Below are 14,577 nucleotides of genomic sequence, written 5' to 3' on the forward strand. Positions count from 1 at the left end.
TGGTCATGATGATCATGGTGGTGATGGTGTTAATGGTACTACTGTTGTTCATGTTTACTATGGTCACCATTTAAAAGTCTTATTAATTCTCTGTTGCAGCTGCATCGTCGTATTCGTGCTCTCCGTCGAGTAGAATCTCTCTGCCGGGAAAACACTTTCAAACCATCCACCCTATTGGCCTTCCTGTTGCCCTTGGCAACGGTCTATTTGTTCGAGTACTCGGGCAACAAAGATCATAATTTGGTGACCCAAGCTATCTCTACCGTGGGTGCGATATCTGCTTGCTTGCCATGGTCCAAGTACTCCAACTTGCTCAGACTCTATTTACGCATGTTGAAGAAAGAGAAGGAAAGACAGAAAGTTGTCGTAAGGTACGTTGCTTATTGCTTCATTTTATCCTGAAAAGTCCTTAAATGGGTAGAGAAAACTTCGTAGGACCGTGGAAAACTTACTAAAAGGACATGTGTTGCCGTGCCGTGCCATGACCGTGACGGTATGGCATCCGTGTCTTGGCTGCACAATGAACTCAGTTGCGTACTTTGATTGGTTATATGCTGTCGTCAATTGCTGGGTTTCACTTGACGTCCTTTCCTGTCTCGTGTGGAATGCTCATCAGCTGAATCACAAATTTCCAATATAAATTTTTCTAGTTAACAGCACATGGTGGTCAGTGTATGACCACTATTTGAAGGAGATAATGAGATTCAAAGACTTATTAACTGATTGAAACCCAGCAGTTCAAGAGGGAATTCAAAAACGGTGTCACAAATGCGCATCACATTCCCTACTTTTCAAAAGACGCTTATTCAATCATAAAATGCAAGGCAAATTATTTATTCAGGCCTGAAGAGGGAACTAAAAAAAATTTTTTTTCAGGGTTGTTGTAGCTGTCCTGGATGGCTTCCATTTTGATTTGAGTTCTTACAATCTGAAGGTCGAGTCATCACAAACACAAGGTATGGAGTATGTGATATACTTGTTCCTTTAACCAAGACCATCTCCAGATGTGGCACGTCTTCTCGTGTTTTAGCTTCCTCCCTTCAAATTTACATCGGTCTGAGAAGCTATTTTTTAGATCGATGGAGGCCAGAAACCTATGCAGACGTCTGGAAATGTCTAGGGATAAGCATTTGACATCTTTTTTAGCTAGTCAGTGTTTTCTGTGTGATCTCTGCACGATGTGTTTCTTGGAAGACCCTTTGAACTGAAACAATATTTTTTTCAACAGAAACTCCACGACAAAAAGAACTACAGCAATCCAACGAAACCACAGAAGGCATTGACATCCAAGAGAAGCAAACAGACGAGAAAGATGATGATGATGATCACGATGATGATGATGATGATGAATTAGAAAATGGTGGTGACAATGATGAAAATACCGAAGTTAGAGCCAAGAACGAAGATATCACTGAAGCCTTGGCCAAGAAAATCTACGATACGATTACAAAGAAAATTCTGCCTCAGCTCAACAAGAGCCTTACAAAGAAGGTAAGGTTTATTTATCGCAACAATATTACAATAGCGCTGCGCAACCGTGACGTCATAAAAACGAAGACAAAGGCGAAATTCGGACAAACAAACTTACAAGTTTACTTTCAGCAGATAATTTTCACAGCCGATCGCAGTTGATCTTAGCTTACATGGGTTATTATTGTAACTTTAAGTAAAAATAATAAAACCGGTTCGTATAATCCTCGTAGCGGTTAAACAGAATGCAATGCTTGTCCGAATCTTTAAGCTATTTTTAGCTATTATTACTTCTCAAACTCATTAATAATTCATTAAGTCAATGACCAATGGCGACTTTGCATTGTAATCACGTGCACGCACCTTGATACTTGATCAACAACGATGACAGTAAACATCAGCAACAACACAACAGCAGCAACAACAGCTACATCAGTCTCCTAAATTCTGATTGAATCTGACATTGAACGATTTAATAAATATCTACAATTCTTAATAAAGTATTATTATTATTGATTTAAGTATTTCAGACCACGTCTCATTCTCTTGAGAATAAGATTCTTTGCAGTCGTATCCGTATTCATGTGTCTTCTCATGCACAACCATTAAACAAAGAAATGATACTCTAGGGAATGACACGTGGCCCAAAACATTATGCCTAAGGATAAGAGTGTCGCAGTCTAAAAATCTTGTCTCGTAGGTTGAAAGTTATCACAAGTTGAGCCACACGAAATCAGACGATCAACAAGAAGCATTAAGGGTACCCATTGCATTAGCCATGGTGAAGCTACTGAAGTCATTACCCCAGCATACCCTACATTTGCATCTCCCAGGGTACGTATCGTATATATATATATATATATCGATCCATCCATTCATCCATCCATATATCCACCCACCCATCCACTCATTCATTCATTCCTTTATTATTTTTTATTATTTATTTATATTTATTCATTCATTCACTCATTTATTTATCTTATTTAGTTATTCATTCATTTATTTATTTATATTTATATTTATTTATATTTATTTATATTTATTTATTTATTTATATTTTAGTAGTACATTGTATAATAATTTTTTTCTCATCTTAGTCTTCTTCTTCGAGTCTGCATTACGTTGAAAAGTCGTGCACGGGATGTGAGGGATACCGCGCGGGATGTTTTGTGTCAAATAGCCTTGTCGCTGGGAACAAAGTATTTTTCTTTCATCATCAAAGAAATGAAATCCACCCTGACAAGAGGATACCAGGTAATTAGAAAAAAATTACTTTGTTATAATCACCATCATCATCATCATTATCTTTAATGTCACCATCATTATCATCATCATCGTCGTCGTCATCGTTATCATTAAGTCATCACCATTGCCTGCATCATCTCATCATTATTATTAATGTCATCACCATCATCATCATCATTATCACCATCATTGTCATCACCGTCATCTTCCTTGCACAAATTCCAATAACCATCATCTTTCTTTCTTTTTCTTTTTTTTTTAATAATATTATTATTTTCACCTTGCCCACTAGCTTCATGTCCTTGGATTTACCCTACATTCTCTCTTGGATCGCATGTTACCAACCCTTTCACCTGGAGATCTGGATCATTGTATCCCCAGCATAACAGAGGTATATATCCTAACTTTCTATTTTTTCTTTCATTTTTCATTATTCTACATTTTTATAACTAATAAATCTAACTGACAACCATCATGAGAAAGCAAATTTACAATAACCTTCATGTAAAATGAAGGCTTACTTGTGTCCACACTTAACTATCAAAAACGCCGAGCGTTTTCAAGGAAAACGCATACATTCGAAAAAGCTCCAGATTGGAGACATTTGAAAACGGAGGCCTATCGTTTTAGTATAGACAGCGTAAACGGAGACTTTTGAAAACGTTGACGTCATTCACAACGGCACGTCTTGTTTCTCGCATGCGCAGATGATGATATTACATCATTTATGGATCGTATCTGTGTTTTTGATTGTTTTAGTGTAGACAAGCAAAAACGCTATGAAAACGCTACCGTGGACGCGAAGCTATCGATGCGTTTTCGTTTTCTTACGCCTCGTGTAATACTATAAAACCAGCTTACTCCGATATAAACAATGCCATCAAAACTATTCTTGAAAATTGCTGCGTGCACAACATCACGTCCATCTATATAAACCCAAGCATGCGCAGTAGAATTTAACTTGAAATGACGTCAATTAGCTAGCTGACACAAACGTGATAAATAATCACCTGCTTCAGTGGACATGAAACACATTTTTGTGGAAACCATATAACTGTGCATGTCAGTTTTTCTCCTTTTGTTTTCAACGCTAATTTTAAGTATTTATTTCGAGTTCCAACAATTTTTTTCGGGTTTTTTTTTTTTTGCTTTGTTTATAACAGTACGTTAAGGTTTTTTCTTGCTATTCCTTATTACAATTTCTTTTCTCGCATTCTTTGTCCAGGGTACAATAGTAGCTTTGTCAATTCTATCCCGCTGTGAAGATTGTTCACAAAGCCATAATCCTTCTAAAAGCCGTTCAATCAAATGCTAGTCATTTTTGAGATTTCTTGAGTTGTCATGGAAACAGTGTCTTTTCGATGTATGTCGTGTTGAATGACGGCAAACGGGGATGTTATTCGTTAAGCCCGCCTTGGTCAAGGTCTCAAATGAAGTTAAAATTAATTTTTCCTGATAGATCTTTATTGATATTTTGAGGTCATCAGCGATACCTTGTGCACAATTAATTTGTTATTGGTGTAACTAGAAATTGCTATACTTCAGTATAATATTAAAGGGAACTATCTTTGCTGTTGATTTCTTTCTTTCTTTCTTTCTTTCTTTCTTTCTTTCTTTCTTTCTTTCTTTCTTTCTTTCTTTCTTTCTTTCTTTCTTTCTTCCTTCCTTTCTTTCATTCTTTCTTTTTTTTTTCTTTCTTTCTTTCATTCTTCCTTTCTTTCTTTCTTTCTTTCTTTCATTCATTCATTCATTCTTTATTTATTTATTTCATTCTTTCTTCCTTTCTTTCTTTCTTTCTTTCAGTTTCCTTCTTTCTCTGAAATACATCCTTCTTCCTTCAACAGTTTTTTTTAATGTTTTATGTTTTTTTCCCTTGTAAATGCATAAATCCTAGATGAGAGATAATCATGAGAGACTCTCAAGACCAAAGTCAGTAATTACTCTCATCAAAATAGATGTACATTAAATGATGAAGCTGTAAAAATGCACCTAGCAACATAATTCCCCACCGACACAAACAAACCAAATAGACCTCAAAGACCTCGAAAAACATCTACTTTTTCTTCTTGATGAACTTAGAAGTACGTCGAGTTTCCTTTAATAAACTAAACAATGATAATATTTGTGTTTTCCTTAAAAACAATTATCAATGTTCTTATTCCGGACTTCGTTTGAAAAAATCTTAAAATGGCGTTTTATTGCATTTCCGTGACTTTGGTTAACAAATCATATCAAATAAAATATGTTTATGAACTTATTTTCCAAATTAGTATATTACTGCTTGGTAGAGAGTTAAAAAAAATACATTGATACTTCAGTAGATTTTTCATATTTCGGTCGAAGGATCGTAGTTTTTTTGCTTTTAGCCAATCACAGTTTTCGTTATTTAGACTTGCTGGTTTCGGAACCAATCAGAATCTGCGATAGAACGCGGCACATTCGTGATATTTTTTTTAAAAGAAAAATTGAAGATGGTAGTTACAGATTTCGTTGTTTCTAAACAGCACGTAAACGTGTTCCGGAAAGGAATAGCATCTTCTCTCTGATTGGTTCCTCTGTTTTTGGGAGGATCAATCAACCAATCAGAATCGTTCTAAGAACAGTTAAAATAAATCGTTGCCAAATCGACACTCGGTATTTTCTTATCAGCTCCGAGGAAGGAAGGAAGGAACAATTGAGCATCGCTGTATATTGTAGTTTGGATCGTTATTTTGTGTTACAAGGTTCTTCAAAGACAAGAGGAAGCTTCCGAGCCTCTTTTCCGAGCCTCTTGAGTAACCCATGAGTGGTTGATATATTGTGCAAGTCAGTGAAACGTGAAACTTTGATTTGTCCGGTTTTTGTTTCGAGCCATTAAATTCCGAGCAACACTTTTCCTAGAACAACTGATCGTGTAAGGAAACACCCTGGGATACGAGACATTTAGACTAGAATCAAGGTGACCAAACAAAAGCACAATACTCTTATTTAGAGTTAGTTCTAAAGTGAATTGTTCGTAGTACAAAGTACCTCTCTTGTGCGCTTTCATTGTCCAATTACAGTGCTGTAGTTGTGACAATACCAAGAACATCAAGGAAGATTACGAGAGATTTACAGGTTATTCAAGTAGAACGGATACCAGACCTACTCACTCTCTGAAGCAAGACCGCAACTGATAAACATGGCGCACAACAACACCTCTTCTCCTGGTGCTTCAACTTTTGGTAATTCAACTTCTGGCAATTCAAGTCTTTTCAAAAACGAAAGTTTGCCAAGATCCAGATCAACTGCTGGGATTTGCGATACGGACGTTAGTGATGGAGCACTCGCATTCAAAGCACTGTTTTACATTCTAGTAATCATATGTTCTCTAGTTGGCAATAGCTGCATCGTTGCTGTAGTTTTGAGGAATCGAAGGATGAGGACGCCTGTCAACTTCTTCATACTAAACATGGCCATTGGTGATCTGTTGATAACGGTGTTCTTCATGCCTCGTATGTTAACTCGTATCTTCTATGGCGTGGAATGGCAGATCGATGGGCTAACTGGCTTGATTTTGTGTAAAATCTCCCCATCTATGCAAGAACTTTGTTCCTGTCTGTCTGTCCTTTGGTTCATGGCGATATCGATAGACAGATTTTTTGCTGTTGTCTTCCCGTTGAAGAAGATTATCACCAAAAATGTTGCCTATATGATGATAGCGGGTATTTGGTTCATCGCGATAGCTGCGCGCTTTCCATCTTTCTATTACTTGAACCTGTACTACTTCCGTACAAATGTGTACTGCACAATAGTGCTTAAGGATAACAAACTTCTGGAGGAAGTTTATTATAACTTTTCGTTTGTGATTTTTTACGCCGTCCCGCTGTGTATCGTGGTGATTCTCTACACCGCTGTTATATTGGCGCTGAAAAAACGCAAGCGTCCCGGAGCGACAAGCTTGACTCAACAAAACAACCAACTCAAGAGGACACACAGAATCCTCAAGATGCTGGTCGCTGTTGTCATCAACTTTTCCATTTGCTGGTTTCTGTACTTTTGCATACCTGTTCTCCTGCCATATTTGGATTTACAGATGGCTTGTGATCTTTTCTTCCCGAGGTTTTTTCTTTCTCATCTGAATTGCGTCTTCAATCCTCTTGTTTATCTTATTTCCATCGAGAATTACCGTCATGGTGTTAAAAACATCTTTTCCTGTCTCTGCCCCAAACGGTTCTGTATCAACGCTGTCGCCCCTGAGGATGAATGCAGTACATCAGAGATAAGGAATAAAACTCACGGACGATCGTCAGTCTTTGTTGTGGACAACGAGACTGCTTCTAACAAGTACAATACGAGTACGTCTCCTCTCTGAACATTTCCTGAATCCAAGACGAAAAAGATAGGGAAAAAAGAGAAAGATATGAAAGAATTAAGACAAAGCCAAACGTGGATTCTTTCTTTATCAGTTGGTGATGGGTTTATTGCGACGTTACGAACCACTTTGTAAGACACTACAGAAAAAGAAAAAGGCATTAAGTGCTAAAAACATTACAGCAAAAACACGGCATTATAAGATGATAAATTGAACCAAACAATTGAACAAAAATGCATCTACCGTTGTATATAAAGAGTAGGATTTATTTCTCTCTAAGATTTTTGAATTTTGGCTTGGAAACAGCGCATTTGGTATTCATGTATATATATTGATAAAATATTTAGTTCATTCGCAGAAAACGTGGTAAAATAACCTGAAAAAAAAAAGTTGCATATAACTGCGCGAAAATCCAATAAATCTCTATCTACGAAAGAGAGAGAGAGAAAAATATTGGTTTGACTAAAAATTTAGCTTGGAAATTCCAGCGAGCATTGACTGTCCAAAAATATAGATAATCTTTATCTAAAGTGGGATTTTAAAAGCTTTTAACTTCATAGAGAAAGGAACACTCAAATCCTTGTTTAATGCTTTTGAATAATGACGCATATTTGTAATCGTACCCCAGGGAGTTGCCAATCCTTGGCGATAATGAACTTTAATTTATTGTAGAAACTACACGGGTCTAGTTGCTAGCAGTGATCGAAAAGCTAAGAAATTGGTAAATCGTGCTGCTAAAAATGGCGGTTAACTTGAACTTAATTTTTACCAAAAGAACGCAATTGAGTGTATTAGTAGCTAAATCCTTGCCAGTAAATTGATTTTGTGTCAGTAAGTAATAAACTATTATAAATAATACTAATGTTTTGAAAGCGCGATATATGCATTATTCTAAAGCACTTGCGTTGAAATAAATCAGATATATAGTATGATAAATATACTCCTAATAACATATATATAAATGATAAATAAAGCAATCTCTGAACTAAATAAAATTACTGATATGATAACTTAAAATTATATGTGTTAAATAATTCTGAGGGTTAGTTTGTAATCAAAGGAATTCAATTATTTAAAAAAATTCCAGCTTCAAATTAGATAATTTGTTAGTAGTTTTAGTTAATACTTTGTATTCTTTGTTGGTCAATCGAATAAAGTACGATAAAAAATACGAAAAACAAAGTGTATGCTTTCTTTCCTCATCCATTGATGAACTATAGGAAAAAATTTTTTTCGCGAAAATACGCATTGAAAAAAATTGACTATACATTTGGAATATTTGCTCTTTTCGGTCTTTTTCCTCTCTTTCCAAAGCAAAAGGTTGTTCTTAAAAGTAAAGTTATATAGCACAAGTAAACTGCGTGACAAAACATCCTAAATGACCCTGTAAATCTTCCGTTCTTTCGCTAACTAGTAGTTAGCGTGTTTTCGAGGCTACGAAACCTAAGAAACCATAAGAGGCGAATGTATAGCCAACAGATAATATGAGCTTATAAAATCAGCAAAAATACGGTTCTAAATTTTAACAAATTCCTATGAATTATATAACAAAATGTTCAGTCTGTGAATAGTTAAATTAACTGAATCCACTTCTGTTTTTGCCTATATAGTCATTATTTTGAGAAAAGATCCAAAAACCGTGTTTTTGAGACATAATTTGTATGGGCTCACATGAGGGGGTGTGAGCTTGAAATCGTAGCTGACCAAATGTTAACAGGTTTTTTCTAATGTTGAGATTTTTACCGATAATTCCATTTACGAAAGCTCATATCCTACCAAAGTAAAGGAATATTGTCTTTTGCAATAGTAAAACTATACTTTTATCTTATATTTAGAGATATTTGTTTTTTTTAAGCGAAATTTTGAATATTTGATAAGTTTGTTTATTGGAATACAAAGCGGAAATCAAGACAATTTTTTAAAGTCGCTGAAAAGTACAAATATGAAATTCCCATTCTTTTTTTAACTACTATCTTTATATATTTCCACGTGTCTGTTGCGTTATTCCCTCGAGGGTTTTTCTCCAGGTTCTCTGGTTTTCCTCCGCCCATAAAATCAACATGTGAGTCGGAGTGTTATATGAGGACATTGAATGCCGTGGTATTGTGTGAGTGGGCCAAATTGGAAACCCGTATACATTTGATTCTGGATTTGTTCTCCTGGTATTAAAAAGTATTTTTAGCAAAGCTTTTTGAATTATGTTTATTTCAAATCACACTGTTTTTATTCCATCTTATTGTATAAAAAAGTTCGTTGTTATGAGATATCTAAAGGTCCATGCACCAGTGTTTTGCGTCATAAGCAACATAAAGTCATTACCAAAGCTAAAGACAAGCTCTTCACAGCTTTTCCTCTTCATCAGGCGTTGACGACCTTTTGCTCGTTGCTGTAAACAAATTTGTTTTACGAGTTTAGCACCATGGAAACGCATTTGACTAGTTCTAATCGCAGCTTTTACCAAAGCAAATACGAGGGTTATAAATGGGACATCATTCTAGATAGTTCATTTGGTATTAACACGTTGACTGCCATTAGCACGTCTGTGGACGATTATAATGGAATTAAGATGACTTTTCTGGGGAATTACTAGGCGATTATCATGTTTTTATATCTTATTTTTCTCGCATTATTCTTGTTAATTCCCTTTTTAAAGCATTGAAATCAAAAATAAATCTTATTACCCCTGCTATCGTTTATTTTTTAGATTATATTTGAGAAAGAAAAGTGTTAATTGTTGGCCAACCTATACCGATAATTATTATATTTTCTTCGGTATTCTCGTTGTTATTTCAGTTCTATCCTATTAGCAAACTTTAGTTTAGGTTTCATAATTTACAGTGAATTTTCGTGATTTCTTATTTTAGTTTAGTTTTTTGTTTATTTTTCCCCTGTTGCTCTTATCACGGCATCTCCATTTTGTTTTCAAATAAGCATGCCTAATTCCTTAAAGATTAATTAATGTATCGACTAGGTAAGTGCTTCATATAATGCTGTCGTCTACGACTTATTTTTAAAACTCACATCATTGCGAAAATATTTCGGTAAAAACTCCTTCTTTCATTTATTTTACTCTAGAGTTAAATACCTCCACCACTACCACCACCACCACCACTTGAACAAAAACAATATCCAAGACAATAAAATAAATTAACGATTTCAAATCATGCAAAAGTTATAATATAAAAAAGTAATTCGTCTTGCGTATTTAGGTTTTGTGTGGAAAAGAATCCAAAACTAGAATTCCTCCTATTCCTATGATTTTCCATTCAGCGAATCTTATCTTGGCAAAAAACGAAGTCGACAACTCTTTCCTCTTTTCTCAGCCATAAGCGTTTCCATGGTTTTTAAAAAAGCTCGTAAAAAATCCCTCGTTTTACCAGAACTTTGAATGACGCCAGCAGCAAACACAACCATAAATAAACCGGCTTGTCTATTCTACAGGATCGAGGTTTAAAATAGAAAAACGATAAATTTTGTTTAAGAGCTTTTTATTTTCAATGGAGTGAAAACTTTTTTTTTTTTTGAGGAGTTTTAGAGAGAAAAAATATGGCTGACCATACAAGCTGTATTTAATGCTTGATGGGATAGCTGTGGATGAGTATTTTTAGTCGGTAAACCAGTTAAAGCGGGGGGTTTAATATATTGACTGTGGATGCGGGGGATTTATTTTAGATTGTGCTGGACGAGAATAGATTCATGTAGAATCCCTGATGCAGGGTCAAGGTATGGGTTATCTTGTATGTGGCATCATTAACCGTCTATTGATGATGTGCATTGAATTAATAACGTAAAATGAGATATATATATATTAATAATGTTTAATAGTGTTTCCCTTCTATCCTTGGTGCTGTTTATAGATGATGGTGTTGGTGTTGGTGTTGGTGTTGGTGTTGGTGTCGGTGTCGGTGTCGGTGTCGGTGTCGGTGTCGGTGTTGGTGTTGGTGTTGGTGTTGGTGTTGGTGTTGGTGTTGGTGAGGAGAGATTGACGTGGTTAGGTAGTCGTGCATAGTGATTAAGATTGATAGATGAATATTGTGACGATAGTGATTACATAATGGTCATAATTTTGATGTTTTCGTTAATGGTGAGTTGAGGATCATGTTAACAAGTTATAATTATAGGATTGGACCGTGATGATGAAGATGATGGTACGTGATAATGATGCATGGTGATGCATGATGGTACATGATGTTGCATGATGATGATAAAGATAATGGTGATGATGATAATGGTGGTGGTGATGATAACGAAGTTGATGATGATGACGACGATGATGATGATGATGGTACATGATGATGACGATGCATGTTGGTGATGATGATGACACGTAATACTCCTGATTACTACAACAACAATCTTCTTCCTTTCATTCAAGATCCTCGTGGAAGATTTGTTTGGTGAAGTCGCAACTGAACGAGAAGTAGAAAAACTGGCCAACAAGCTGCACGAAGCCAAGTCAAGTAAAAGCTACGAATCGTTCGAGATACTGGCCAAGGTCATTGGTTCTACATCGATATCTCTTCTGGTCAGCCCGCTACAGGAGGTACGTGTACCATGTCGTTCTAATATCAAAAGGTCAATCAGTTTTTTGATACGTCGAAGCTTTAACACGAACCTTTGGCTCGGAAGTTTGAGCAACTATCCCCTGCTCTTCTACGAAAACTGGTTATAATAGACCCCTTGCAACAAATGCACGAAATATTTAACAGGAATTCAAAAAAGATTTCAAAGTTAAATAGGAGATTCTTTTGTTTGACAACCAGATGGGAATGGGTAAGCCGACCAAAAAACAGTTTTTTCGTACGGGTTCCCTGTTTATACGATTTTGTTTTCATTACTCATCACCAACGCAAAGACAGCAGTGGCGCAGCTCAATGGGGTCGAACTAAAAGCAATGCGAATGTGGCTCTGTATACAGTCCATGTATGAGCCCAGAGCACAGCTCTAACCAGTTTGAATTATTTAGAGTTGATTTGAGAGGAGCGAAGGAAAACCGAAAAACTGGGGGGGGGGGGGGGGGGGGGGGGGGAACCTTGGAGGTACAAAGAGAACTAAAGAGATAGACCTTTTTAGCTTCGTATGCAAACTGCCCATTTCAGATCACATGACATTCCCTTGAGAACTGTTCTTTTATGACGAATATGTTAACATTTAAATATCAATTCCCAAGATTGGCATCTCATGTTCTGAAATGGGACAACAAACAACGAAGCTAGGAAGTCTATTGACTCAGCTCATATTTCGCTGACTCTACTTTTTTTCCTCTTCAGGTTTTGGATTCTAACCAGAGTCATAAGGTGTCTCAACGAGTGGAGGAGGCCTTAAGGAAGATCGGTGTAGGATTACAGGCCAATACACAACTATCTACACAAACACTAATGGTGTTTATTCATCGAATAATTAATGAAAAATTGCCGTCAATCACAACCAAGAAAACGTAAGCCAAGTTAGAGAAAATGTTGTATGACTTGGTTAACTTTGCCAACAACACTTTCTATTTTTTTTATTTATTTATTCATTCATTCATTCATTCATTCATTCATTCATTCATTCATTCATTCATTCATTCATTCATTTATTTATTTATTTATTTATTTATTTTTCCTTAGAGAGAAAGATAAAGCAGCCAATAGCGATAAGTCTGATTCTCAGGCGGAAAAGAGCCGTAAAACCGCTGACTGTTATCTGCTGTCACCTTCACCAGTACGAGGCGGAAAAGCACCTGGACTCAGTAATAAAACAAACGCTCATATCATAGTGGAGTTTGGCTTACAGGTGAGCACGTGACTTATCACGTGATCAAACCTCAGTAGTACTGGGGTGATAGTTATATTCTTGTATTGCTTTATTTAGGTCGTTGTGTTTGTGTGGTAATCACGTGGCGTATCACGTGAACAAACATTACTAGTACTGTAAACACGTGCCTTATCACGTGAACAACCCTGGTTATGAGTACTTCGTGTTAGTGACTTACAAGCACGTGATATAGCACGTGACCTATCACATGGTTTGTACGTCACGTGATGTGTTTGATATCTTTGATTTGATTGGTAGATGCTGAATACAGCACTCAAACGAGGCAAGATTTCAGGGACTGATCAAAGCCATCTGCAGATGCTGGATCCTTTTGTACCCGTGCTGTCAAACTGTATGCAGACCAAGCATGTAAAGGTAGGTGTGTCTGTCTGTCTGTCTGTCTGTCTGTCATCTATTCAGTCCTATTTCTTGTTGCTTTGTTTTACATCTTGTATATTTTATTCAGGTGCTGACTCTCAGTCTTCGATGTGTTTGTGTGGTGATCAAGCTACCTCTCCCCTCCCTAGCCAGAAAAGTACCAAACATGGCCAAACTCTTGTTTAAATGTCTTAAAAACTACGCTACAGCTGGTGCTAAAATTGGCGAAAACTACGAGATGGTTCTGTCAGCGTTCAAGGTAATAGTTCTCTGATAACTGATTATTAGTTGTGATATTTATTAGTCGGCGTCACATGTGAGTAGAGTTTGCTGGGTCTCTTGCCTTGATTCGGTTTGATTTGTTTTTTATCCGGGGTTCTCCGGCTTACATCACTCCACAACTTCAAATTTGATGTGAGTTAGTTGTGACCTGACTTTGTCATCCCGGATAATGTAAGCCATATTATGCAGAACTGACTTTGCTCTTGTTTTCTCGTTCCCAGGCCATGACGGTTATCATCCGGGACTTCAATAAGTACACCATCGCCGAGAAACATCTCCAGGTTATTCTCCTTTCTTATCTTATTTTGTTGGAATTCTTGATAAGCAAGTTTGTTTTTCAGTCTTTAATACTACAAAAATGTTGCTGTTTTCAGGTTCTGTTGGGCTTCGTCGAGGAAGACATCCATGATCACACAAGACAAGGCACTGCATTTCCTCTTCTGAGGGTAAAAACTGGATTCAATCGTCTGAGAACATTTATCTCTTACAAGTGAACACTCACTACTCATTTCCGAAGTGTAACGACCAGTCGCGTGCTGCATGGGATTGTGGGAATGAATGAGTTTGGGGACGCGAGATTATGGAGCATTTTGATTTCCTCCCAAAATCCTTCTCAGCACAACGTCTTCAGCAGTCCCTCTCTATACTTACTAACTCTAACGCTTTGTACTACTCATGGTTTGTTGAAGAGTTACTCGTTATGACATGTAGCATCAATAGTGCGGGAACCACTCGATGCTCCTTCATATTTACGAACAATATAGCCATATGATGTAAGCACGAGATAAGCATGTAACATCGAAACGTTTTCTTATACAGGCCATCTTGACCAGGAAGCTTATTGTACCAGAAATACATGAAGTCATGAAGAAAGTCTCCCAGCTGTCAATCACTGGAGCCACACCTACCGTCCAGCAACAGTGCAGACAGGTAAAGTGGTAAATGATGTGGACAGTAATAATTTTAAACAGCCTGCTGAATTCTATTGTAGAAATCGAAGAAATAGAAAACGCGCGTGGGTGCTGTGTGCAGTTATAAAGCACGCGGGGTTGTGGCAGAACGTGAGAAAAGTG

The 14,577-nt window shown here is 36.7% G+C and overlaps 2 protein-coding genes across 2 annotated transcripts in view; both read left to right on the plus strand.

The window, feature by feature from the left end:
• LOC116303585 (small subunit processome component 20 homolog) overlaps window positions 1-14,577 on the plus strand; it is a 31,289-nt gene that overhangs the window by 11,145 nt on the left and 5,567 nt on the right. Inside the window, exons 16-29 of the mRNA XM_031713153.2 lie at window positions 100-371; window positions 877-956; window positions 1,229-1,491; window positions 2,171-2,304; window positions 2,568-2,724; window positions 3,008-3,106; window positions 11,424-11,591; window positions 12,319-12,485; window positions 12,658-12,823; window positions 13,103-13,219; window positions 13,311-13,481; window positions 13,726-13,785; window positions 13,879-13,950; window positions 14,324-14,434. Coding sequence (XP_031569013.2) covers window positions 100-371; window positions 877-956; window positions 1,229-1,491; window positions 2,171-2,304; window positions 2,568-2,724; window positions 3,008-3,106; window positions 11,424-11,591; window positions 12,319-12,485; window positions 12,658-12,823; window positions 13,103-13,219; window positions 13,311-13,481; window positions 13,726-13,785; window positions 13,879-13,950; window positions 14,324-14,434 — 2,037 coding nt within the window. The remainder of the gene's footprint in view (window positions 1-99; window positions 372-876; window positions 957-1,228; window positions 1,492-2,170; window positions 2,305-2,567; window positions 2,725-3,007; window positions 3,107-11,423; window positions 11,592-12,318; window positions 12,486-12,657; window positions 12,824-13,102; window positions 13,220-13,310; window positions 13,482-13,725; window positions 13,786-13,878; window positions 13,951-14,323; window positions 14,435-14,577) is intronic.
• On the plus strand, window positions 5,341-8,036 carry LOC116303586 (neuropeptide FF receptor 2-like). Its single transcript, XM_031713154.2, has one exon. It carries the CDS (start codon window positions 5,876-5,878, stop codon window positions 7,046-7,048), a length of 1,173 nt encoding a protein of 390 aa, XP_031569014.1. The 5' UTR covers window positions 5,341-5,875; the 3' UTR covers window positions 7,049-8,036.

The sequence above is a fragment of the Actinia tenebrosa genome, unplaced genomic scaffold, assembly GCF_029948245.1.
Source record: "Actinia tenebrosa isolate PJP-AT-01 unplaced genomic scaffold, QUT_ActTen_1.0 PGA_scaffold16__25_contigs__length_10494907, whole genome shotgun sequence".
NCBI classification, from domain to species: Eukaryota; Metazoa; Cnidaria; class Anthozoa; order Actiniaria; family Actiniidae; genus Actinia; species Actinia tenebrosa.